Source organism: Fusarium phalaenopsidis (assembly GCF_050370095.1).
Source record: "Fusarium phalaenopsidis strain FUZ10S chromosome Unknown contig_32304, whole genome shotgun sequence".
NCBI classification, from domain to species: domain Eukaryota; kingdom Fungi; phylum Ascomycota; class Sordariomycetes; order Hypocreales; family Nectriaceae; genus Fusarium; species Fusarium phalaenopsidis.
The window spans coordinates 3,383,148-3,408,464 of NW_028145404.1; the positions used below are offsets into that span (position 1 = coordinate 3,383,148).

The 25,317-nt window shown below is 54.4% G+C and overlaps 7 protein-coding genes across 7 annotated transcripts; 4 read left to right on the forward strand and 3 right to left on the reverse strand.

The window, feature by feature from the left end:
• Positions 1-654: 654 nt before the first annotated feature.
• Positions 655-6,735, forward strand: LRP88_10306 (putative histidine kinase HHK2p; the record flags this gene model as incomplete). The annotated part of the gene is made up of 2 exons (XM_083246770.1): positions 655-6,462; positions 6,517-6,735. The coding sequence occupies 2 exons, from the start codon at positions 655-657 to the stop codon at positions 6,733-6,735; spliced, it is 6,027 nt and encodes a 2,008-aa protein (XP_083097883.1).
• A 1,373-nt stretch (positions 6,736-8,108) lies between these two features.
• Positions 8,109-9,686, reverse strand: LRP88_10307 (acid phosphatase DET1; the record flags this gene model as incomplete). The annotated part of the gene is made up of 3 exons (XM_083246771.1): positions 8,109-9,046; positions 9,112-9,567; positions 9,632-9,686. 3 exons carry the CDS (start codon positions 9,684-9,686, stop codon positions 8,109-8,111), a joined length of 1,449 nt encoding a protein of 482 aa, XP_083097884.1.
• A 2,543-nt stretch (positions 9,687-12,229) lies between these two features.
• On the forward strand, positions 12,230-12,868 carry LRP88_10308 (PRKRIP1 family protein; the record flags this gene model as incomplete). The annotated part of the gene is made up of 1 exon (XM_083246772.1): positions 12,230-12,868. One exon carries the CDS (start codon positions 12,230-12,232, stop codon positions 12,866-12,868), a length of 639 nt encoding a protein of 212 aa, XP_083097885.1.
• Positions 12,869-13,269: 401 nt separating this feature from the next.
• Positions 13,270-15,160, reverse strand: LRP88_10309 (chaperonin-containing T-complex subunit CCT3; the record flags this gene model as incomplete). Its single annotated transcript, XM_083246773.1, has 6 exons — positions 13,270-13,359; positions 13,415-14,052; positions 14,105-14,695; positions 14,748-14,956; positions 15,016-15,082; positions 15,136-15,160. 6 exons carry the CDS (start codon positions 15,158-15,160, stop codon positions 13,270-13,272), a joined length of 1,620 nt encoding a protein of 539 aa, XP_083097886.1.
• A 677-nt stretch (positions 15,161-15,837) lies between these two features.
• Positions 15,838-16,296, forward strand: LRP88_10310 (ribosomal protein S5 domain 2-type protein; the record flags this gene model as incomplete). The annotated part of the gene is made up of 1 exon (XM_083246774.1): positions 15,838-16,296. One exon carries the CDS (start codon positions 15,838-15,840, stop codon positions 16,294-16,296), a length of 459 nt encoding a protein of 152 aa, XP_083097887.1.
• Positions 16,297-16,693: 397 nt separating this feature from the next.
• LRP88_10311 (uncharacterized protein) lies at positions 16,694-18,753 on the reverse strand (the record flags this gene model as incomplete). Its single annotated transcript, XM_083246775.1, has 4 exons — positions 16,694-17,302; positions 17,354-17,501; positions 17,556-17,933; positions 17,993-18,753. The coding sequence occupies 4 exons, from the start codon at positions 18,751-18,753 to the stop codon at positions 16,694-16,696; spliced, it is 1,896 nt and encodes a 631-aa protein (XP_083097888.1).
• A 2,837-nt stretch (positions 18,754-21,590) lies between these two features.
• LRP88_10312 (uncharacterized protein) lies at positions 21,591-23,288 on the forward strand (the record flags this gene model as incomplete). The annotated part of the gene is made up of 3 exons (XM_083246776.1): positions 21,591-22,132; positions 22,191-22,213; positions 22,264-23,288. The coding sequence occupies 3 exons, from the start codon at positions 21,591-21,593 to the stop codon at positions 23,286-23,288; spliced, it is 1,590 nt and encodes a 529-aa protein (XP_083097889.1).
• Between the last annotated feature and the right edge of the window lie 2,029 nt (positions 23,289-25,317).

Here is a 25,317-nt window from a genome sequence, read left to right on the forward strand (position 1 = left end):
CCACCACCACCACCACCTTTCATTCTCCGCCCTACCTACTGTAGACACCAGAGACGAGAGAGCGCGGGAGACAGAGAGACACACCACACTCTGGGACCGGTGTGTGATTGAGCCCCCAATTTTCCACTTCAAACCTCCTCTGTTGCTCGTTGCCCCGTCGCCCGAACCGCTTCCGACCCTCTCGAGTCTCTGGGTCCAACCCATCCTGACCTACATACGATCGACAAAACGTACATTCACAGTCGTTTCAGACTCTCGCCTTTGCTGCTGTTGTTGTCGCTGCCAGTGTTGGCTTGGGGCTAGAGGGGGACAAAGCTTGTTCCACTGTTCGACTTTCGACTCTCGCTTGATATATCCGCTTTCCTACGCGACTACACTCGACCACCCTTTCTCCTGCTGTTGAGGGAAAGGATAGAAATTGGGCCACGAGGCATGCCGAGGCCTAACTCGCCAACGGGCGACGAAATATTTTCACCTTGGTTCCCTTCACGTCAAATCGACCTGCCGATCCGCACCTTCTCGTCCTTGATCGAGTTGCCATCCCCGCTCACCGAGAAGCCGTCCTCGAACCCAACAAGAGATGGACGAGTGATGCCGACATCGATCTCGAATTCGACTGCAAATGCGACCGCAACACCAACCGCGCGTGACGCAATGACGACGGATCGCCACCCGAGCCAGCCCCCATCATCCCCTCTCGATGCTCCGGCGAAGCAGGCCCTCGCCAGCAACAACATGGCAGGAGATTCTACTAACGAAAGCACTGTTTCTGTAGCCAAGGGACCGGTTCTCAGCCCCGAACCATTGTCCATTTCCACTGGCACCAGCCCAACGAGCCCCCAGCGCTCAGCTTTTGGTGTTACTGCTTCCTCACCCAGCCAGGCCACTTCACAACAGCAGCTTAACGAATATCGAGAAAAGCTTGCACGCGACCTCGAGCGCCGAGAATTGTCGGCTAGAGGCCTGATGGCGAGCTCAAACGACAAGAGCCGAGTCTCTCCCATCCCTGAGGAGGGGCTGTCGAGTTCACCGCTTCATACATCGACCCTAACAACAACTTCCACCGAGTCTGGCGCTACTGTTCGAGGTGCTCCCACCCCAGGACCCATCGCGGGTACCCCATCCTACCCTTTCCCTCGGATGGCACCCGCCGGCTTTGTGCCTTCGTACCTGCATAGGCCTTTTACTGCCCTGTCTCCAACTGGTGCCCCTCGTTCCTCCAACTTCGGTTCTTTCGAGGCCTTGGGCATCGCTGCCCACGACAAGGTTCTTTCGGGGAACTCGACACCCGCCTCCAACTTCACCTTTAACCCTTCCGTCATGTCCCCTCAACCTGAAAATCTCGACTTTCCCAACCCTAACCTGTATGACCTCTCTCTGATGCTGGCGGCCGAGCCTGGCCTGGATGCTTGGTGGAATACTGTTGTTCAGATTATGAGAGATGTGTATAAAGCTGAGCGGGTAACATTAGCTATTCCAGCTGACTCAACAGACATCGAAAATGTCCCATGGGGTCAGAAAGCCACTTTCAATCAGCACAAGGAAGATGACTTGAGTCTTGGATATATGGCTGCAAGGGAGGCCAGCAGCATGATCTTGAGCCCTAGCGACAATGATCGATCTGCAGCTGGGTCCAACGCTGCGGCATCGAGTCCTGATGATACCCTCCGCGTCAACTCTGCCGCTGTCCGACCCGGCCTTTTGAGTCGACACTCATTCACCACCTATGAGGAGAACAAGGAGAGGACCCAATCTCGCTCCCCAGGGCACTCTCGACGGCCTTCATACTTGACAAGAAGCCAAAGCAATTACCTCGCCAGCCGTACCCCTCGGGAAACCCAAGAGGACTACGCCAAACTTAACAAGTCGGCTCTCGATGAGCACGACGCCATTGAGCAGCAAATTCCCAGTTGGGAGGCCCCGCTCATGGGGGAGAAGGAAGGACAGGGCCGTGTTTTGCCTGTCCTGCAAGCGCTCGATTATGAGGCAGATCCCCTTATTGATCATAGTGGTGTGATGCGAGTACTTGAACGTGGAAGGGCTATTGCACTGACGAGAAGTTACCCCTATCTCGCCAACGAGGCCTCTGCGGAGCCTTCAAAGCAGTCAAAGACGACTGCTCAAGAGGGGACCTCTGATTCCGCGGGCAGGAAGATATCCGGCAGGCCCCGTTCCGATTCATTCTCGAAACTATCGTCAATATTTAGTGGCACCAGCACCTCCCGGCCATCGGTCCGAAGTAAGCCCCTTTCCAGCAGCGATCGAGCAAAGACGATAGCATCACGCCTCGAAGGGCGACTGGACGAAGAGAGGCCGCGACCACCAACTCCCAAGTACGAGGAATTCGAACAAGCGCCACCCTCGCCATGGTCACAATCTCCAGCCCCCTCACCCGCCGTTCGGTCCGACCCCAAGGAGAATCCCTTCTTTACAGACGCTATGGTGGACGAAGACTCCTTTAACCCAGACACTGGCACAGCCGACTACACTGGAATACGCCCGCCAGAGGCCATTGGCGTCGACAACTCATGGACAGTACTCCACATCCCCTTATCCCATGTTCTCCTCTCGAAACCGACACGAACTTTCAAACTCGACAGCACCCTTATGGAACAAAGGTCCCACTCTCGAGCCAAGAGCGAGCCTGCTGCTAATGCATCCACCACTGTCGATGAAGCCGGTCGAAGCACTCCTGATAGCCTCAGGAAAGACAAGCCCGCCCCTATCGCCATTCTCTCTATACTGAGCTCCGTTATTCCGTATCCTTCCAATCTTCGACACTCCCTCGAACATCTTGCGCCCCATATGGCTACCACTTTCTCTTTGTGCCGGCACTACAGCAATCTCGAGACTGAACTTGCGGGCCTGCAACGAAAACGACCACAAACTGCTGGATTTGGCGCGGTTGCGCACGACGGACGCCCCCTGGACGGTATGGCGTATCTTGCAGCAGACGACATGCTCCCTCATCAATCCTTGGCTGGAAGCATGACGAGCCCGAGCGATTACTCTGGAGTGTCCAAGAGCGCCACTGGATCCCCTCTCGGGACGCCTGGCTGGGATCAAGGACCTGTTGGCTTCCTTGCCGACAAGCGACCACCACCGACTTCAAGTCCTGCCGCAACACCGCAGGGAGATGGATACTTCAGTGCCAGGCAGCGGACAGCGCCTGCAAGGCATGAGAATCTTGTTAGCTCAGGCACCCCCCGAGCGAGGACAACATCAAAGGACAGTTCACCATCAGAGAAGCGAAATTCTCGTCTCAGCGGCCCACCATCCTCGCAGGAAGCACTAGATCCAGTTGTTTCTGTTGATAATAAGACAGTCCGTACCTCATCCGACGAATCGACGAGCTCTGCGACGAAGCGATCGGCGCAGACAGATACGCGGGCTGTCAGTATAGATGCCTCAGATGTCGTGGGCAGCGACAACTCGGCAGAGAATTTGGCTGACTCTGCAAAGACTGGACGTGGCACTCGTCAAGGACACAGCATGCTGCACTCTTACGGTGCTGATTTTGCCTCGACCTTTCAATCTCTTCCGCCTAGCTCTACACTTTCGGCCAGACCGACACCCATTGCTGCTCCCTCTCGAAGTGGCTCAATAAATTCTACAGCAGCCGACATGCCTCCGCCGTCCGACAGGTTGAAGGGACTTATTCTCGATTCACTACCGGCCCATGTCTTCGTCGCGCTTCCGCAAACTGGGGAGATTGTCTGGGTGAATAGTCGATATCTTTCCTATCGAGGACAGACAGCCACCGACCTCGCTGCAGATCCCTGGGGAAGTCTCCATCCTGACGACCGAGATGAGTATCTGAAGGCTTGGGGCCATTCGGTTCGGACGGGAGAGCAGTTTTCTAGGACTGTTCGAATTAAACGATTCGATGGCGCCTACCGATGGTTTTATGCCAGGGCAGTCGCTTCCAAGGACAAGAGGGGGGTCATCATGCAGTTCCTCGGATCCTACATGGATATCCATGACCAGCACATCGCCGAGTTGAAAGCGGCACGCCAGGAGGAAATTGAAGCCTCTGAGGCCAAACATCGACTACTCGCCAACCTGATTCCACAGATTATCTTTACGGCAACTGAAGACGAGGGCATTACATTTGCCAACGAACAGTGGCTGTCCTACACCGGCCAAAGCTTCTCAGATTCGCTCGGTCTCGGCTTCATGGACTTTGTGCACCCGGAGGATCTGGCCAAATGTCGCATTCCGTCAACCCGGCCTTCCACACCCAGTGGACGGAAGCGCGAGGAGGAGAACAAGGTGTACCAGCAAGGGTCGATACCCTCCGAAGCCACCTCGACGAGCACGATCCAAGCAATCAAGACACAGACACCACAAACACCACAGGACTCCCCTCATCGCAACCTGCAGCAGCCCCTGTCCCGAAACAACAGCTCGAGCAGCAGTTCCGTATACGAATGGCCTTCTGCTGACCTAACTGAACTTGCTCGTAAAGGCATCATCAAGGTTGCGACTGACAGTGCCGGCCGAGTTTCATACACGACTGAGGTTCGACTTTTGTCCAAGACTGGAGAATACCGATGGCATCTGATCCGATGTGTCGAAATTGATACCATCGACTTTGGTAGTGGTGCCAGCTCCTACTTTGGCTCTGCTACCGACATCAATGATCACAAACTCCTCGAAACTAAGCTCAAGGAAGCTATGGAGAGCAAGGGCAGATTCCTCAGCAACATGTCCCATGAGATACGAACGCCTCTGATTGGTATCTCGGGTATGGTCAGCTTCTTGCAGGACACTACCTTGAACGAAGAGCAGCTCGATTACACCAACACGATCCAGACAAGCGCCAACAGCCTGATCATGATTATCAACGACATTTTGGATCTCTCCAAGGTCGATGCTGGCATGATGAAGCTGAAATATGAGTGGTTCCACACCCGGTCCCTTATCGAGGATGTTAACGAGCTTGTTTCAACAATGGCGATTGCCAAGCGCCTCGAGCTGAACTACCTTGTCGAGGCTGACGTACCTGCGTGGGTCAAGGGTGACAAGGTACGGATTCGCCAAGTCCTGCTGAACGTGACTGGCAATGCTATCAAGTTCACTTCCGAGGGTGAAGTCTTCAGCCGGTGTCGTGTGTACACAGCCAAGGGCTCCGATGTGGACGAGAACGAGATAATGCTCGAGTTTTCTGTCACCGATACGGGACGTGGATTCTCCAAGGAGGAGGCCGACCTGATCTTCAAACCTTTCAGTCAAATTGATGGAAGCAGCACTCGTCAACATGGCGGTAGTGGCCTGGGACTTGTCATCTCGAGACAGCTAGCTGAGCTGCACGGAGGCACGATGACAGGCAGGGCTACTCCTGGAAAGGGCTCTACCTTTACATTCACCGCTCGATTCGGCCTTCCCACAGCCGACGACCATCCAAATCTGCCTGATAGTCCCCCGCCAACGGGAGCCTTTACCCCAAGACCAGAGGTAGTGGACAGCGTTCCTGGCAGCATCAAGCCCCTGCCCCCACCCCGGCATCTGCGCGCCATTGAAGGTACCAGCACTGGAGGGACGAACTCCGAGTTCACTTCACCTGGGGACGTTTCTGTCGGCAGCTCAAACCCATCTGTCCGCTCTGGAAAGTCACACATCACCGATCGATCATCGGCAACGTCTGTCACCACTGGGCTGGCTCGCTTCAGTGAAGCAGCCAAGGCCAGTGGTCAAGACTTGTCCCAGATGAAGCTTGAGATGCCTTCAGGTCGTAGCTCTCCTGGGACACATCTGGCACACGGCAGTGGAACGCCTGAGGATTTCCGGCCGCCCATGTACTCGATTCTTATCATCTGCCCTCAGTTCCACAGCCGCGAAGCTACGACACAACACATCGAGATGACTCTGCCCAAGGATGTTCCTCACCAAATCACGGCCCTGTCGACTGTCGAGGAGGCGCAGACATTGATTGGCGGCGAGGATCCCATCAAGTTTACACATATTGTCATCAACCTTCCTTCAGCAGAAGCCATAATTGCGCTCATGGATGACATAACGAGGTCGCAGACGATCGATAAGACGACCATCCTCGTCCTGTCCGACTCAGTGCAACGGCAGGCAGTGATGAAGCTGGCAGTCAACACCAAGTATGAGCAGCTCCTCTCAGAGAACCTGGTGACCTTCATCTACAAGCCCGTCAAGCCATCCCGATTCGCCGTCATCTTTGACCCCAACAAGATGCGCGACCTGAGCATAGACCGAAACCGCTCGACGGCGCAGCAGATGGTTGAGAACCAGAAGGCTAGCTACCAAGAGATTGAGCGACGCATGGGCAACAAAGGCTACAAGGTGTTGCTGGTCGAGGATAACCCTGTCAACCAGAAGGTGCTCATGAAGTACCTCAACAAGATTGGCGTGGATGTTGAGATTGCCGTTGACGGCGTTGAATGCACTACAATGGTCCTCTCCAAGCCGCATAGCCACTACTCTCTCATCTTGGTATGTTTCCGACTCATCCCTTGAACCTCAGTGACTGACTAACCGTGTGTGTAGTGCGACCTTCACATGCCTCGCAAGGACGGCTACCAGGCGTGCCGTGAGATTCGCCAGTGGGAGACATCAAGTGGCCATCCCAACATGCCCATCATCGCTCTGTCAGCCAACGTCATGTCGGATGTGCAGGACAAGTGTGTCGCGGCGGGATTTAGCGACTACGTCACGAAACCGGTCGACTTCATCGATCTCAGTAGGGCCATGTCTAGGTTCTTTTGATTATGATACTCTTACCGACCGTGGATGCTGTTACGGGGCACCAGCACATCCACATTTCCTCTCCATGTTTTGCACTTTTTACGGCTTATGACTTGTTCAGCTTCATACCCAAGTTACTCGCGGCAAGGCCCCTACGTGGACTGTTGCCTTGTTAGAATAGACCCAAGAACGGATCAAGGAGCTGGTCTGATGGGGAGGCGTATTTCACGCTCTCCGGCGCTCGTGGCGAGTCGACGCTCATGTCTCGCCTTGCCCACTGCTGGGCATTCTGTTCTTCGACATGTTGAAGTCCTCTGCCTTTTATGGTTCTCCTTCATACCCAGGGCGAGTATCCCGCTTTGGTCGGGTTACTGGCATTTTGCATAACACGGGGCATCACTATAGCATCACTGGCCTCCCGGAGGCGCATGTGTGGCTTGGAGGAGTAATTCTATGCCCGTGGCCTATATTTTTTTGAGCCTATATTCTTGTTATGTTGCACTTCTGGAAGATATGGGTATCTTTGGGGGGGTTTCGAAGATGGGAGATGGCGTCAAGGAGTCATGTTTTTCTGTGTCTGCCTTGTTCTGTTGGACTTTTCAAGCCAATGGCCTGGCTTTTTAGCATCTTTTACTTTTCACACCAAAGGTATTATTTCTAGCTGGGGTAGAGAGAAACATTTGAGGATACGAGGACCTGGCAGGGTCTGAATGAATGGATGTAAACGGAGAATGAGGGAGGGAGGTCCAAGCCTGTGTTTATCTTCTACGATTGTTTGTTGTTTCTGGCATTGGGGAAAGGGCAATGAATGGCATGGCATGGCAACGGCTTGGTACTTGGGGAAATGGGACCGAGATGCTTTGCAAGAGCGGAATTATTCATCTTAATCCCCCCCCCTTTTTTGATGTTTAGCTAGACCCCGCGAGAGATGCGGAGAGGAAATGGCACTTTTTCACATCCATGAGTGTGGATGGCTGTTATAATCCAATTCAAAAGGATAAAACCAAGACAAAACAAAAGTTCAAACAAGAGTCTTCGTTACACTTGATGCATTGTGATGTTGATGCCTTGAGCATATAAATTGAATCAATACTGCTTTTCATGGGTATGGAGATGGATGCTAATCATGAACAAATAATATCTTGCTTGATGCCCCCAAATGCCTAAAAAAAGGTGGAAAACCATGCCTGCATAGTCATCTCCTCCTATTATTTTCCCCGTGCTCCTGTCAACCAATTTCCAATTCCAATTTCGTCATTACCGAGTGAGAAGCAAGAGTATCGCCAAGAAACACACCCCGTCCCGTGCTCAAGCTGTATCCGCAAGCTGGCACCCATCATTTTCGATTACATAGCGGTCGTAAGTAGATAGTGAAAGAGAAGTCATTGGCTTGCTTAGTAGACGCTGCCGTGAATGCTGCGGTCCTCATGTTCAGCATGGTCCAGGTCCTCAAGACGCTCGCCCTCGCCCTCTGAAGATGACTCAGGGGAGGCGTCACCCAGGCGGTTAGACCGGGGGAACTCTTCTGGGCCATTCTTATCAGTGGCATATGTCAAACGCTCAGGGCCGGCTTTGGGAGGCGCCCCATTGTTGGAGTTCTTATCTGCCAAGGTCTTGAGGTGAGCGTTGAGAGATGCGATGCGCTGCAGACTTATGTTTTCATCTTCTGAGGAGTCGTCGGTTTCAGCAGCGGATGTATGGCCTGAGTAGGTGCCGCCACCATCACGGCCAACGTGCAGGTAAGGAGATTGAACGTGATCTTCGGATGATATTATCGAGGGGGTGTCCATAAGATCAGAAACCGACTTGCCCTCGTGGTTCGCCGTGATGTCGATCTCCGGGCCTCCGTCATCTTTAGCGTCGGGAGTGGCTTTCTCACTGCTGCTGGCGGCGATAGCCAAGGCAAGTTGAGATTTTGGTTTCCGACCTCCCGTCAAAGCGCCGCACGGGCTGTTAGCCTCTCCATAGGGGGTCGGGCCTCCATTCTCATGATCCTTTTTGCGCATAATTTCGAGGTCTTCGCGCTTGACGTAGTGGCGGCTATGATCGCAGCCGTTAGGACACCCACCCCAGCGACGGGTGACGACAAAGGTCTTGGTGCGCTGAAGCTTGGTGCTGTCCTTCTCCCTATCCCTCTCTTCCTTGTCTTTGCGCTCGCGTCGCAACTCAGACCAAGTGCGAAGGTTGTTCTCAAGAAGGTACTTGCCGTTATCCTCCTGTTTGCGCATGATGAGGAACTCGCAGTGGTTGATATTGCGGAGATCCTCAAAGTACTCGACAGTGAAATGGTACCATTTCATAAGAAAGACACGGGACATGAGTCCGTGGGTGACTAATGGCAGGTTTGTTAGTACGCAAGACAAGAAGAGTATAGATCATGGAGCAGAAATCTCTTACCTAGAACGCAGACACTGGCAAAGTCGTCCTCGCCAAATTGCCTCCAAAGACTCTCGTTGAAACCACTAATTCGATCGTAGGCATCGGCGGCACTCTCTCCGTTGGGGATGCGGTAGAAGAAGTGGCCGTAGTCGGCTCTCTCCTGCCACATGCGTTCCATCTCGGCGCTGCATGGCTGGAAGTTGCCAAAGTCCTGCTCACGCAACCGGGGCTCCTCATACACCTTGATGTTGGATCGGCGAAAGGGAGACGGGTCGGGGTCGTCTGAAGTCAAGCTGTCGAGGATGCCTTCTGTTGTCTCCCGGGTTCGGCGGTAGGGAGATGTAAAGAAGTGGAGGGTGTCGTCAGGGCGGAGCAGTTCACGAAGACGGCGGCCAGCATCGTGGGCCTGGTTCCAGCCCTCTGGTGTGAGCTTTACTCGGTGATCAGGCACGGTCTGGTGAATATCACGGTTCTCTGGAGGGGTTGTAAGCCAGGTGCATGAATGGGGGTGGGCGCCAGAGGGAGGGGAGAAACGTACTGTTGCCCTCAGATTGTCCGTGGCGGACGAGAATGATTAATCTTGGCTTGGCCATGATGTGTATGTGATGCCCAGTGGCAGTGGAAAGCTAATTGGGGACGCTGCTATCAAGCAGAGGAAGCTGACGAGACGTTGGGGAGCGAGTATGTGAAGGTGGAGGTGGTGGAGGGCGGGTACAATCGGGCGGTCAGAGGCTGAATTGTAAGTGGTGATGGCGTTGGTGTTGGTGATGTAATTCGCTCTGGGTGGATATGAATGGGGAAAGGAAGTAGATGAGATCGGGTCTATCGTGGAGATATAAGAAGAAGGAGGAAAAAGAAAGTGGAAGATGCAAGAAGAAGGAGCGTCACAGAAAAATAAGTGCAAGTGGTTTTTAGTGAGGCTTGTGTAATCCAGTCGCCGCTCGTTGGCTCACGAGGGTCCTGAGACAGCCCAGACAGACGCTCTTGCCATTCATTGATTGACATGCCTTCCTAGGTTCTTACAGCGCACAACCATGTTTCCGAACCTGCCCCGCTAACGTTAGTAGCTACAACCAGTGCCAGTGAATCCCGGGAATTCCCCACCAGGGCAGGAAGGCACGCACCTTCCCAGACATGAAGCGCTCAAAAAGGTAAGGACGTACCTCTCCAGCCAGGTCCCCTGGGCCGGAGCCGCCCCGCCATCTGTCCACTCTCCCGTCACTTTCGAGCTCGCATTCCTTCAAACCGTTCTCGCATCTGTGAATCGTCCATTGCCAACCCTCCGAGCACACATGGCGTTCCGCCGTCGTCGGCCAATCCCGTCCCTCCGTCACCGCTGAAATGTGAAAGAGTCAGAAGGCGAGCCTCCGGGTGTTTTGAAAACAGGCAAAACAGCCCATGGAAGACCCCGAAGACGGAGCTAGCGAACAGCACCCCAGGCCCTATGCATGATCCCATCGGGTGAGACACGAGGGGGGAAAGGAATTCAGGTTCCATGGCGCGATCTGGTGCATGGGGGAAGGGCAGGTCCCGCAAACGGTCAGATATCCTTTCCTCTTGTCCAGCCCAGCCCGCACAGGACAAAGAGCCCGGACTCTTTAGCGTCCCCCCCGGTTCGAGCGAAGTGCAGCACATCTCCGGCGATGCCCAGGGCGGCGGCGGAGAATATCCGCTGAGCAGCATGTGCTCTTGCATCGTCATGTACGATGTCCGGCCAGACATCATATGATTTTGTCTTGCCCGACCCGTCCGCTCGGAGCTTGGCTGGCCCTTGCGTGCTCGCTTCCTGGAAGAAAGATCATGAGAATCTGGGAGGGGTCTTGGCCAATCCTGGGGTCCTGCAGCGCCGGATCAAGTAACTTGGCCTGTTTTTTCTGGATGGATCTGATCATCCGGATGTTGACACCTGCCATGCCCTTGCTGCAGACCTGTCTCTCGTGTCTCTGGCACTTTTTTCCCCTACTGGCCTGTCTGCCCTCCATTATCTCTCGGTGTTTCGTTTCCGCCGCATCCCTCAATCTCGTGCTGCAACCCTCCCTTGTTTGTTTGGTTTCGGCATTGCCCATCTGCATCAATCCGAGTTACGTAGTTGAGCCTCATTGGGAGGATAATGGCGGAATGGCGAGACGATTCATGTACGGGAAGCGCCATTAGCCGCTAACAGCCAACATAGGCTGTATTGTGTGCCACGAGATGCTATTTTCGGTATCTACTATTACCCGTTCTTCCTCTTGGGAGTCTGGTGTCTTGATCACCTGGATGCCCTCCAGCTTCAGCTGCTGCTTGGCGTTGCTAGACAAAGGTGCTACACAGTACCATGTAAGCTGTGGCTTGCTGTGCCTTGTGCCTGGCACCATTGAGTCAACTACCGCGCGCTTACCCGTCCCCTGTCTCTGAGCTCAGTGACAGTTAGGGATTTTTTTTTTTCAGAGGTCCTGATGACCCTCCATTACATGGCCCCCCAGGCACACCCGCTGCAGCTGTCCACTGACCTTGGCAGCATCATCCGCCACCCTCATCAGATCCCCGCCTGGAATTGGATATCGTTATCTTTCAGGTTGGGTATCTACCGCCAATGCCGATATTCCTGACCGGTCCCGAGAGAGAATCTCGCGTAGCTGCCCGGGTAGCTAGGTAGCTATGCCCAAGCTACAGCTGGCCAGATGGCGATTACAATTCTCCTCTTGAAAAAGTGAAGAAATTCAGACCAAAATTATGGTTCGGCAGGGGTTAGACAAGGTTGCCTGGAGCTTAGAGTTGGTTCCCGATTAGAGGCGATATAAGCGGGTTTCAGCTGCTAACGCTTTTTCTTCCTCCCGTCCCCTCCATCACATCGTCCATCTCAACCCATCTACCCGCATCACTTTTTTCACGTGTCGAGTCGCATCGCATCGACAGCTGACCGCTCTATTCTATGGTCCTTGTTTGAATTACATAACTGTGCATCTCTCCCCCCTCATCTTCACTTTAGCCATCACGCGCCGACGATCCCCGGGTTCGCCTATCGCGCCCTCTGACGTTGACGCTCACGCGTTCACTCGGCCCATCCTCATCCCAGCACCAGCAGGACCCTACAGCACAACGCAACTATCAACACAGAAGCTATCAGCTACCGCGACCCCCTCCTCGCACAATCATGTCCGCCCCCGGCCCCGAGTCCGTCCCAACCTCGGCCGACCCCCGCTCCCACCGTCCCACCAAGAAGCGCGCCCTCACCCCCGTCTCTGCGCAGGCCGCCTCTGTCGACGCCCTCTTCGCAAAGCCCGACCAGAACATCCAAATCCCCGGCTCCCTGTCCTCGTCTTCTGGCGGTGCCTCTCGCTCCGCGCCCCCAGAGATCGTTACCAATGTTCAAGGTTCCAGCGCGGGAGCTGGCTCAGGAGAGTTCCACGTTTACAAGGCCAGCCGCCGACGCGAGTATGAGCGCCTTCGCGAGATGGACGAGGAGCTGCGTCGCGAGAAGGATAAGGAGGAGTTTGACAAGGACAAGACTGAGCGCGATCGCAAGGACGAGGAGCGCACGCGCAAGAACCGCGAGAAGAGGGAGAAGATGAAGGCCCGAAAGGCAAAGAAGGGTAAAGGCACAAACGCCAAGCCAGGAGCTGACAAGAAAGCATCGACAACGACGACGCAGCCAGACGGTGACTCTCCGCGCACGGAGAAGGACGCCAAAGACGATGCCGCTGGCTCTGCTGCAACCAAGAAGCAAAACGAGGAGGAAGAGTCAACACCCGCTGCGGCACCTGTCGGCCTAGTCATCCATGACGATGACTGAACGAGACACAGCAAATCGCAACTTTCAGTAATAGTTACACCACACATACACACGGTTATGGGAGAGGCAGGGCACTTTAAAAGCACAGGATCGAGATCGAGATCGTAGGCGGAGGAATGGTTCGCGAGAACCTGTACGTAGGAGCGACAATATTGGTTCGCCAGGTAATTCATGTGATACCCATGTCCTTCATCCTGGCGGATGAGTCGCCGGAGCATTCGCCATTGCATATACGCCCCGGCTCTCCTCTCCGTTGTTTTGTCTATCTTGCTCTTTCGGCTAGTACAAGGGGGGTATGACCAGTCCAAACAGACATCTAACAAGCCCGAATCGCATCCACACCTCCCTTCCTGACCTGAGTCGGGTGTATATCACAGTAACCTCACATTGCGATCCCCGCTCTACTCCTCGCCACCGCCGCCGGGAGCGCCAACCTGCTGGGCCTTCTTGGCACTGCAGATGTCGTCTACTCGGAGGAGAAGGCAGGCAGCCTAAATAATCGTCAGCATCCTGCAGCCTGAAAACACTCGAGACAGATATACATACCTCGATGGCGGTCTTGAGGCTCTGCAGCTTGATAGCCTGGGGCTCCCAGACTCCATACTCCTTCATATCCGCAATAGCACCAGTGTCACCGTTGACACCCCAAGAGCTCTTGCCCTCGGCCTGCTTAGCTCGCAGATCCGTCAACACGCGGACGGGGCTCTTGCCAGCGTTCTGCACCAGAGTTCGAGGGATAACCTCGAGGGCATCTGCCACGGCCTTGTAGGGCCACTGCTGCACACCCTCGATGCTTTTGGCCAGCTGGCCCAACCTCACAGAGACAGCCATCTCTGTGGCGCCTCCACCCGGCGATAACCGAGGGTGGAACATGACGTTGCGTGCAACGCCCATGGCATCTTGCAGGTTTCGCTCAATCTCGTTGAGCACGTCCTTGGAGGGGCCGCGGAGAAGGATCGTGCAGGCCTTGGGGTCCTGGCACTTGGTGAGGAAGGTAAAGTACTCGTCGCCAATCTTCTCAATCTCGAACAGACCGCATCGGGTGCCGACATCCGAATCCTGGAGATCCTCTACTCGGTTAACGATTGTGGCGCCGGTGGCACGAGCTATTCTGTTGTTGTCGGTCTTTCGGACTCGGCGGAGAGCTGTGATGTTGGCCTTCATGAAGTAGTGCTGAGCAAGGTCTACGCTGGATTAGTAATGTCATCTCATGTATCAAGGGAGTTAGAGACGCACCAGACACTCCCTTCTCGGTGATGACGAGATCAGGGTTCACAGAGATGATAGCCTCGCACATGGCCTTGACCTGCTCCTCCTCGATCTGCAGAATGCGGTTCCAATCATCCTCCTTGGTAATCTCAATGTTGGTCTGGGACTCGCCCTTCTTGTACTCGAGGGGGCAGTCGAGGAGAACGATTCGGGGGTTCTCAATGCGCCGGCGCATCTTGGGGTGTGTGATGTCCTTGTTAAGCATGAGACCGTCGAGGACCTTGCTGTCCTCAATCTCGCCGCCGGGAACCTTCTCAACTCGGGCATATCGCTTGATGTCGACCTCGGTCTTGCCATTGCCAGCCTCCCACGTCACCGTCCGGACCGCCTTGAGGGCGAGGTCACACATCAGGTCCATCCATCGCGAAACGAACTTGGTGCCGATAGAAGACGAGATGAGCTGGTACATGGCCTTGTCGTCGTCGACGTCGATTGGCAGGGAGATCTCCTCGATGATCTCGAGGGCGTCTTTTAGGGCGCGCTTGAAGGCGGAGATGATGACGACGGGGTGGATGTTGCGGTCGAGCTGGGGCAGAGCTTGTGCCAGAATCTCACCGGCTGGCAGGGGTGTCAGTACTTCGCTCGACCAGGCAGCTCTATACCTTCTTACCCAGAATGATGACGGTTGTAGTTCCGTCGCCGACCTCCTCATCTTGTGTCCGGCTGAGCTCGATCATGCTCTTGGCGGCGGGGTGGGAAACCTCGATCTCTCGGAGGATAGCATGGCCATCGTTTGTGAGGACGATGCCGCCCATGGGGTCGAGCAGCATCTTGAGCATGGCCTTGGGGCCCAGGCATGATCGAATAATGTCGGCGACACTGTCTGGATTGTTAGGATCGGGGATGCGACTCGGAAGGGGACAATGGCGGGAACGCACGTCTTGGCAGCGGCGATGTTGGACAGCTGAGCTTTGCGGCCAGTCTGCCTCTCACCACTGTTGGTGTCTAGGGGATAATGGTCAGCGTCAGAGTTCAGTACAGGAAGCGTTCGAACGCACTCATAACCACTACGGGAGCCTGCATGGTGACTGTCTTCCTTCTATAGTTTGTACAGTCGTTGAGCAGGTGGGGGAGGAAGGGGCAACGTTGCTCCCAGGGCTAGCAACGGCGCAGGCGGAGCGGGAGCGGCTCAACAGCGAGGAGAGCTGCAGGAACGAGGAGTCGTCGTCTTCGTCTTGGAGATGGGGGCAGCAGCTCTAGCCGCTTACTCGGGGGTTCAGTTCAGACGTCGATGAGGGCAAAGGGGAGAAGGAGGGAGGAGATTAGCAGTTTGTTGAGAGGGGCGCGCACATGGACCAGAAAACTTTCAGTGGTGGATGTTGATTTTTGGCGGGGAGGCTCCAATATGGGATTGGGAGTGGTGCCCTGCTCCTTCCTGTTCGCTGGCACCTGTCCAGCCCGGGCTGCTCATGGTGGAATGTTAACCCGCCCCGCCCTGTACCCCTCCGTCCAAGCCCGCCAATCGAGGGCCGGCTAAGCTCTGGGAGCTCTCCACAGCTGATAAGGGGTCCGTCCCTTTATTTTTCAGCCTTGAAAGCTTGGAGACTTCTAGAAACAGTTGAAGCAAGTGAAGCAATTCATTGCTTTTTCAGCCATGCTAATCGTGGGTGTAATTATCTGCAAGAACCCCAATGATACTCGAATATCATTGATTCTATGAGAGACATACTCGGGCCCTCAAGTGTCAGACCGAGGCCAACATGTCCTCAAAGCGACTGGCGCAGACAGTTCTGCCTAAATCTCAATGGATACCCTCCAAGCCCATCACAGAGTCCAAGTCTACGTTTATCGCCCACGTCGCCCCTGTAACGAGCCCCTCCCAGGCCCAGCTATGCGTGCAGTCGCTGCTCGACTCGGACAAGCACATCCGTAACGCAACGCACAACATCACGGCGTGGCGTATAAGGGACGGTGGCTCGGGCATCCAGCATGCCAACGATGATGGCGAGACGGCGGCCGCGGCCCGGCTGATGCAGTTGATGCAGGCCATGGACCTCTGGGACGCGGCCGTCGTCGTCACGCGGTGGTATGGTGGTGTGCAGTTGGGGTCCAAGAGATTCAGGCTGATCACCGCGGTGGCGAGGGACGCATTTGTGCGGGCCGGTATGGCTGAGGGAAAGGAGAAGGAAGGCAAGACGAAAGGGAAGAAGAAGAAGTGAGCATCTGAATCAACACCAGATCTACCATCACGACATACGTCACCTCGAGCCTTGGCATCACGAGTTGGTCGGGCCTATTAACATTCATATCCGTGTTGGGCTACCTAGTGAACTCTCAGCTACGATATGCTCCCATGGTTCCGCTACCGGTCGAAATGCTCCCAAAAAGATCCGATTCCTCAGGCAATCTCCCTGTGCCTGGTTTACCTGACCCTATCCTCACGTCACATCTCACCCCTTTTTTCATCATGATGTTGTGTGTGGGTAGGGTTCTTGTTGGCTGATACTCTGGAGCTGGCATCCATGTCGCTCATTCCGTCAGCCTCTGCGATAGTCGATCAAAAAAGATGTCGGTGCGTCTTGGTTGACACGATGGCAGACCTCTACGTAAAAGGTCTCAGTCCTGGCGGACCTCGTTGCGCAGCCCGGAAGCGCGCACCTTCTTGCCACGGCGGCGGACACCGGGACCCGAAGCGGAGGGCATGGTGGAACCAGCAATGCCGTTGTTGTTGGCACTGGGACCAGCACGAGCGGCGACGGTGACGTTGGCGTTCATGTTGGTGTTGGCCTCGACGGCCTTGCCCTTGCCCTTGACATCGACGGTGGTGTTGTCTCGGGACTCGGGATACATGGTGGTCCATTCGGCACCATGCTTGGACTTGACTTCGACGAAGCACAGGTTGCTCGCCATCTGCTGCTGGATAAAGTCCCAATGGCCGCGGTCGTTCTTGGCCAGGTCCCGAACAGTCTTCCACCAGCTGTCTCGGCCGTTGTAGTAAGGGGCGCAGTCGACCCAGAGAAAGTCGGGCGGGAAGCCACGAGCCCGGATGTGGTTCGGGAGGGGCGAGATGGCAAAGCTGGGGAGGCCGTCCTTGGTGAACTTCCACTCGAGCGTCAGCTGGCGACCAGGCGTCTTGGTGTAGGGAGTCAGTTTGAGCTGGCTAAAGTCACCGAGGCTAGGGACCTGGGACGCCTTCTTTGCGGCCTGGGGCTTCTCGTTCTCGTCCTTGTGTTCAGTCTGGGGAGTGGTCAAAGGTGGGTTCTACTCTTCCTTGACCTTCTCGATCTGGGACGAAGGGGCAGCAAACACCAGAACCGAGTGGTGCATGTCGACCAGCGCGGAGGGGACGGCGCCATCGATATGGACGATGGGCTTGCGGATTCTGAACCAGGTCCAGTTCTGGAGTCTTCCATCGGGGAGAGCACTGTGAATCACGGGTTAGTCTCGCCGTGGCCTGCAGATGTGAAGGGAAACTTACATGAGGGACTGGTACATGGTGATGCTGCCCTTCTGATCGTCGAGGCTCATGATGGTATGAGGATCAAGATCGGGAGAGTTCCACTCGCTGCCGGGCACGCTCCGCTTGACCAGTCGGCTCTCTCTGATGTTCTGCTTGAAGACGAGGCTGTAGAGTTCGAGCTTCTTGTAGCCGTACTTGGCACATCCCGACCACAGGTGAGCCATCAGGCCAGACGTGGCATCAGAAGTCTTGCCGACCTGGGGCAGGTCCTTGACAGGGTCAAAGTCCTCAACCAGCATGATCTGGCCAAAAGGACGGCCAGGCATGGGGCCTGGCTCGAAGCGATGGTAGTTGGCAGACCCAGTAATGGCCTGGAGTCTCTCACTGGCAGCGACCCTGGCACCATATTAGACTAACTTGTCCTGGTGAAAGCATAAGAACTCGGATAAACTTACACAGAGGGAAGGCGGCTGAAGTAGTGCTGCGTTCTCAGGTCCCGATAGTTGCCGGGCTCACCCGCTCCAGGTCTCTTGTTGGTCAAGGCCCGGTTGACCATGTCGACTTCGTTGAGGCCACGGCGCAGGAAGTGAGAGTGGGACAGCTCAGGGTCCATGTTCTTCTCCATGTCAAGTCTCTGCATCATGCCGGTGATGGTGATGGCGCTCTCGAGGCCACCCTCGGTGTTGGCCTTGTCCCGGAGGGCCTCGCCGAGAGACAGGCTCTGGGCAAAGTTCATGGCGATGCCCTTTCGGAGCTTCTCGCGGACTGTGAGCTTCTTTAGATGCTCCTCGGAGAGGTCGTAGTTGGGCGCAACGCGATGAAGAGGCTGCGAAGGGAGAGCCTGGTCAGCGATCTTGGGTGAGGCATTCTTATCAGAGTTCGAGGAACCAGCGCAGGGCGTGGCAGAGTTGTCGTTGACGACCTTTGCCTTGGGAGTCGAGTCGTTGGAACCGAGAGTCTCGTTTCCGGAAGAGCCAGAGCTGGAGGACTCAAAGACAGGAGCCGGGGTAGAAGGACCAGCTTCAGCCTGGAGGGCATCGGCATGGCCAGAGGCAGAAGAGCCAGGAACTGGCGGGTGGCGCTCGGAAGGGTCCATCTCTCTCATGGTTCCTCCAGGAGACTCTTCAACGATGTAAACTGATCGAGATCTCTTGGTGTTGAGTTGATCGAGTTGAGGACTAAGCATCCGCTTGGCCTCTTTGTTGAGATGTGGCATGGCGAAGGGGAGGGGAGAAGCCCAAGAAGTCTGTTAAATAGCGTGGATACGGCACAATAGCAGAGCTCTGTATTGAGCTGCGACTTATTGTACCGTGTAGGGTATGATGCCCGCTTTGGGGTTCAAATGTGGTGGTGGAGCCGATCCGAATGGTGTAGTTGATCCGAAAGTGAGGATGTGAGAATGAGGCGAATTGAGATGAGATGCAGGCAGCACCATTTACCCTTTGGGAAGAGGGGGCATTGTTAATCACTGTAAATTTTTCTGCCATAGCCAAATCGGCTGAGCTAGTACTGAGTGAGTTGATTTTCCCAATTGGGAGAATTGAATCTTCAATAGGTGAGTTATCGCGGCCATTGTTTGCACCGTCTGTTGTTCCATCTATTGATGCCACCAAGCGAATAAAGACAAGTTAACAAAGGCATGACCTGCAAATGCGATATGTGAATATGGAATATAACGCATTCAATTCTTTGCACTCATTAAAGAACTAATCATCAGCGATGCATCGCCAAGGACGGATATATACATGCTCTCGAGCACACGTGAAATCTTCAGACGTGAGTGGTCGCTTAAGCAGGACGCGACAAGTTGACAGCCAGTAAGACATCCAATAGTTTCAGCCCAAAAACTCCAGAAGCATGACATAAACGCAGAGCAGAGTTACAGTGCTCCGCCCATCAACATGCATTCCCTGCAACTGTGCGAAAGTGACTGATGGGCCTCATGCTGTTGCACTTCAACTGCTGTGCTCAGATAGTCACCGCTCAGCCTTGTCTTTAAACCTAACAAATGAAACCCTTTGTGGAGATTGCGTCTACCGTGCATCTGAGATGGAAAAAAAAATGGAGCAAATGACACCGGCAGAGTCTCGCCGAGTTGAAGCGTCGGTGAAAAGTGCAGATCAAGGATGCCTCGTCGCCACAACTGCACATTTGCTTCGTTCTAGCAAATTCCCGTCAAAGTCGGTCAAGCCTTGGGCTGATCCGATCTCTCACCGATTCACACATGTAGGATAGGCATCCTTGAGAAAAGAAAGAAACAGGGCGTCGCGTCTAATAAACACACTCCCTCACTGAGATGCCTGAGCCCATCCCCACGTCCGTCTTGACGCCCCTTGAACCTTGCCTGCCTACAGGCAGAAAGACCGGGCGTTTGGTTGCAGATGCAGGCTGTAGAGGGCTGAAAGTAGTTGGCCTTGCAGTCCTACATGAATAGCTACCTGATCTAAGCTCAAGTGCTAGGATGAGGGATGGATGGATGATTCCCTGGGGAGGATCACCGAGTATTCTAGCAATGTCTCACCAGTTCTATTACTCAATCGGCGTCAAAAGTAGTCTTCTTTCAACCACCCTGTCCCTCAGCTGCGTGTACAATGCTCCACAGGCAAACAGTTGACGGTTCACCTAGAGGTCCGTGTTGATATCCCTGCCAAGAAGGAAGCCCTACGCGGCGGTCTCGGTGAGATGGCCGGGATCGGAGCATCATGCACCTCGAGCCAACTTCCCAGAGACTTGACTCTAATGTCCAGGCTAGCCCGTGCTCATGAGAGCCACCTGAAGATGCTGCTGCTCGATCTAGCTGCACGGCTCCATTCCCTCGGGCTGTGGTGCATCCTTCTGCTTCAAGCCCAAGAGGGCGAATCTAGCTCGAATTACATGGAGAGGCAAAGAATCGCCTTGGATCTTTCGGTATGGAGCCTCATGACCGCCAAGGCTGTTACCCCCACGCCGGGTCCGAGAAGGCTATGGCGGCAGGACCTAGTGCTCACCGCGGTTCTGGATTGCCTCAGGTACACAGAAGCCGTCAGGAACCTCTTGCTGGTATATCCACTTCAAGTCGGCTCTGAATCAAGGCACGTGTGTCTAGGGGAGTGAGCCAATATTGGTGGTTCTCCTGTCAAAGCTCACCTTGGGTACTGTCAAGATGCCGCCTTTGAAAGAGCCGCGCCTACCGTGGTAACTACATAGCTTGTTTTAGAGGCTTTCACCACTCAGACTTGAACCGCAACTACTGAATCATGGGTTGTATGTAAAAAGCTCGGTGCTGGGTGCTTCGGAGTACTTCGTGGGCCCTTCACTCCAGGCCCATTGGCTTGAAGAACTACCTAACTATTCCCCTGTGCTACCCAAGAGATGACGGCTTACAAATGTCGCCGTAAAGATGGCGAATGTCCTCCAAGAACAAGAGGGAAAACATTCTGCCAAGGACTGGACTTGGCAGAAGTGGAGGATAGTCTTGCGGGCTAGGGTTTCACGGACAAGAACAGAGCTCCATTGTATCCATTTTGACCTTCTAAATACGTGCAAATGGCATGTCAATCTCGTAAATTCTTTGATCGCTTCGGTATGAACGCCGATGTCTGAACTCCGAGGAATACATGAGGAAGATGCCTCCTTGTCCAGGGCCCTTTTCACCTACTGTTGCTGGATATCTGAGTAATGGTGATTAAATAGCTCCCGTCTATCATTAACAACTATTTCCAAGTATAGACAGCTTGCTATGCTTGACTATCCTCACTGTCAAGTCCAACTTCGTCTCCCATTATGAGGCATTTGAGACTTTTTTATGGTTAAATGCCCCTGATCTAAAGAGCGGGATCGGCAGTTGCTATTGCCTTGTTTATACTCACGATGATACTCTATCCACCATCAAATCCACTCTGCTTCGGTAGTTGTTCTCTATCAAGCAGCCTCCGCGAGTGGGTCGTGATGGTGGATGTTATCAATCTCATCTAATCTCCTTCACGTATAGAGGTATTTATAGGCATTGAAAAGTCGTCATGTGAACTTGATTACCGTTCTCTCGTAGCTGTATTTCCTGTGTATACTGACGAGATGAAGTTGGCTATACTCTCCAGCTCAGCATTGCTGGGCTTGGCCTCTACGGTCATGGCTAAGCAATCATCCGCCTCTACTCGAACCACCACCTACGACTACATCATCTCTGGAGCTGGAGCTTCTGGCCTGGTCGTTGCTGAGCGTCTCGCCGATGCTGGCCATAGTGTGCTTCTCATCGAGCGAGGTGGCCCCTCGTACTACGCTACGGGCAACCGCGATGACTTGATGAAGTGGAACGAGACCGTCACGGCTTATGACGTTCCCGGCATGGCTTTCCATACCGACACTTCTCCGACTATCCAGTGGTGCAGGGACATTGCCGCCTCTGCTGGCTGTCTGCTCGGTGGTTCTACCGTGCTCAACGCTCTGATGTACATCAGGCCTCGAGCTGCCGACTTTGAGGCGTGGCCCAAGGGATGGAGATGGGAAGACGGCGTGGCCGATGCTGCCGAGAGTGTCTTCAAGCGTATGCCTGGAAGCATTCTTCCCTCTGCTAATGGCAAGCGCTATGATGACGGTGCATTCGAGATCATGTCCGAGTTCCTCGAGAGCAACGGCTGGGATGAAGTCGACGCCCTCCACAATGCCGAATCAAAGGACAATGTCTTTACTCATCCCCCGTGGCTGGTAAGTTCTCCTAAACAAGCAGACGCTGAATCCAACTGACAAGACCAGATCAGCAATGGACTTCGAGGTGGTCCTGTTCGCGATATCCTCCCTGATGCAGAGGCCCTCCCCAACTTTAGCCTTCAGCTCAACGCCATGGTCCTCCGTGCTGTCCGCAAGGGACCTGTCGTCACTGGCGTCGAGGTTGAGCACAAGGATGGCTCTCGAGAGGTCATTAAGTTGAACAAGGGTGGTTCTGTTGTGCTCGCCTCCGGCACTCACTCGACGCCTCGCGTCCTCTTCAACTCTGGCATCGGACCCAAGAAGCAGCTTCAGATCGTTGCTTCAGGATCAACAAACATCAAGCTGCCTCCAAGAACCCAATGGATCGAACTTCCTGTTGGACAGCATCTGCAGGACCACCCCATTGTCCTCGTTCAGTTCCAGACCAAGGAGGGACTTACAGCTCTTCCTAAGACAGCTTGGACTGAGCCAGACCAGGAGTCCGTCGATCTGTTTGCTCAGGGAAGCGGTCTCCTCGCCCAGTCTGGGCAGCGTCTCAACTTCTGGAAGAGCGTCGAAGGCAGCGACGGCGTGACTCGTTACGTCCAGGGCACCGTCAACGCTCCCTCCAACAACACCATCGAGGCCAAGGTGTACCTCACCCACGGCCTGACGTCTGTGGGCACCCTCGAGATCACGGCCGACGGCAGGACCAACATCACCCAGAAGCCCTTCCTCAACACCGAGGGTGACCGCGAGGCCCTCAAGACGTTTGTCGATGAGCTCCTGGGCTACGCGCGCAAGCCAGGCAGCATCTTGACCGTGCCCAGCAATCTTACCGCTGAGACGATCCTAGAGGTCTCGTACAGCGGAAACCACCATCTCGGTTCTGCAAACATGGGTGCTAAGAATGACGGACGCAGCGTTGTAGGCCCTGATACTCGGGTCTGGGGCACAAAGAACTTGTTTGTCGTTGATGGCAGTATGCATCCTGAGGTTCCTACTGGCAACACTCAGGCTTCTATCATGGTTGCTGCTGCTCATGCTGCAAACAAGATTCTCAAGGCATCTTCAAAGCGGTATTGAGAAGGAAAAGATGTTTACATTGGTAGTATTATCTCGCCCTTACTTTGACGGGCAGCGACTCTATCAGTCCGTCTTTTAGTCTACAAAATCTCTATGGTCTTTCTCAACTAGAGTGTAGTTGGTTTACAGTGAGGTTCAATGTAAATAGATTGTTGAATTCATCACGAGTGAACTACTCGAGCCACCGGCCTACAGGGGACGACCAACTGGAAGGAAGCAGTGATAGTAGCTAAACCAGTGGTGCTGGAACAGCTTACCCTCGAACTCACAACCCTCAATGGCCATCTATGGGCGTGAGATTCGATAATGGGCCTACCAACGAGTCAATAATGCCAGTCCAGGAGGATGGAGAGATGTAACTCGACACCATCCGGCCCAGGAGCCCAGGATGACGATATTGTAAATTCAATCTGACCCAAATCACATTCCCTAGGCATACTCCCACCTACTGAGGAATCGATTCACAGCAGACAAAACATCAGCGGCGCCAATCGAACTACGGTGCTACCCAACAAGGCAGCACCGGTCGTTTCAGTCCGGACCTTTGGCCTTAGCGATGTTTACTTACTCCTGAGAATAATCGGAGTGGCATCCGGCCTCCGAATGTTTTTCATGATTTGGCAAAAGTAAAAATGGATACACGCCCTGAGGGGCACACGCTCGGTGCTCATCATCTCTGGGACCGTAAACTTGACAGATTTTGACTCCATCTCGTACTTCTCCATCTCGCCGCAGCAGGCCCAACACGACAACACAGGATATGCCTGGACGAGGTGTGTTGGGCCGCTGTTGGTCACACAAGAAGGATCCTGTCCTGTCCCGTCTCCGGTCCTGACATGTCTGGGCGGACTGGTCCGCTAACGGGTAGATCCCGTCCGCGTCCGCTAGCCGGGACCGCCAATCGGAATCCCGGGGGACCGGACCTCTCCGCCCCCTCTCTGCCTGGTGTTGTCCTATCTATCAACATGATCCCGGCAGGAAGAAGCAGTTTAGTCGTCTCACGGATGGCGGATACGGAGCTTCATTGGTTGCCAACGGTGAAGAGATTTCTCTCTCGTCAGGCACAAACTGGAACCCCTGGTAACAGATTATGTTTTTCATCCCAGAAACGTCAAATGACAGGCTGACAACTCAAATGTCGGGCTCGCAAAAAAATCTGCAGGGCGGCCAATCGTCAGCAGCAAAGACCTTGTTGGAGGCTTGGTGGAGAACACCGTCATGTCCACGTCAGCGGAGCACGAAGCCGTGGGGCTACTACTCTCTACTGAGCCTCTGATATTTTGAATCTCGACCCTTTTTGGTGCCTGGCCTGGTCCCTGAGCTGGTGTCAAGATAAAGGAAAAAAACTCTGCCGTGCCTGGGTCCTGTCTTTTCATTGTCGAGGGTATTTCCCTGCCCCGTGGGACCTCAATTCTGCGGGCGTATCTTGAAAGAGCCCCATAAGTCAGCATCTCGGAGACTCACTACGAAACAAGACAAAGGGCAATGCAGGACCGCACATTACGTTATCTCGGACCTCTTTCTCTACCAAGTTTCGTGCTTGGCTTTAGCTCCCCTCTCTCCATCCGCTAGTCGGTCCCGGGATGTTGGGCATCGTCGCCGATAAACGAAGGAGGCAACCCGTGCGCGGGGACAGGCAAAGGCAGGGGTTTCAAATCTTACATGCAGGCTGTCAAAGGCGCAGATCGATCGCTCCAAAGAAAAGGCCTCGTCTGCGATTTCCTCTAGCGTTAGTCCGCGTTTGGCATTTCTGGGAGAGTGAGAGAGTCTGAGAGTTGTCGGTGGCTAGTTGCAACCACCACCACATCTCTTCCCAGAGCCATGGTTCGCATTCGCAAGATACTGCACAGTAGTACGAAGACTACGGGACTAGATCGTCGGGAAATCTAATAGTCGAAACCTTGAAAGGACTCGAACCCCAGATCCCCCTCCTCCAGAGATGATAGATCCTGCAAGCGTCCCGCCTCGTCCCCGTGCCCTCAACGTCTCGCCCAGGTCTCTCGCCTGATCCTAAGTTAGAGTTTGAGCC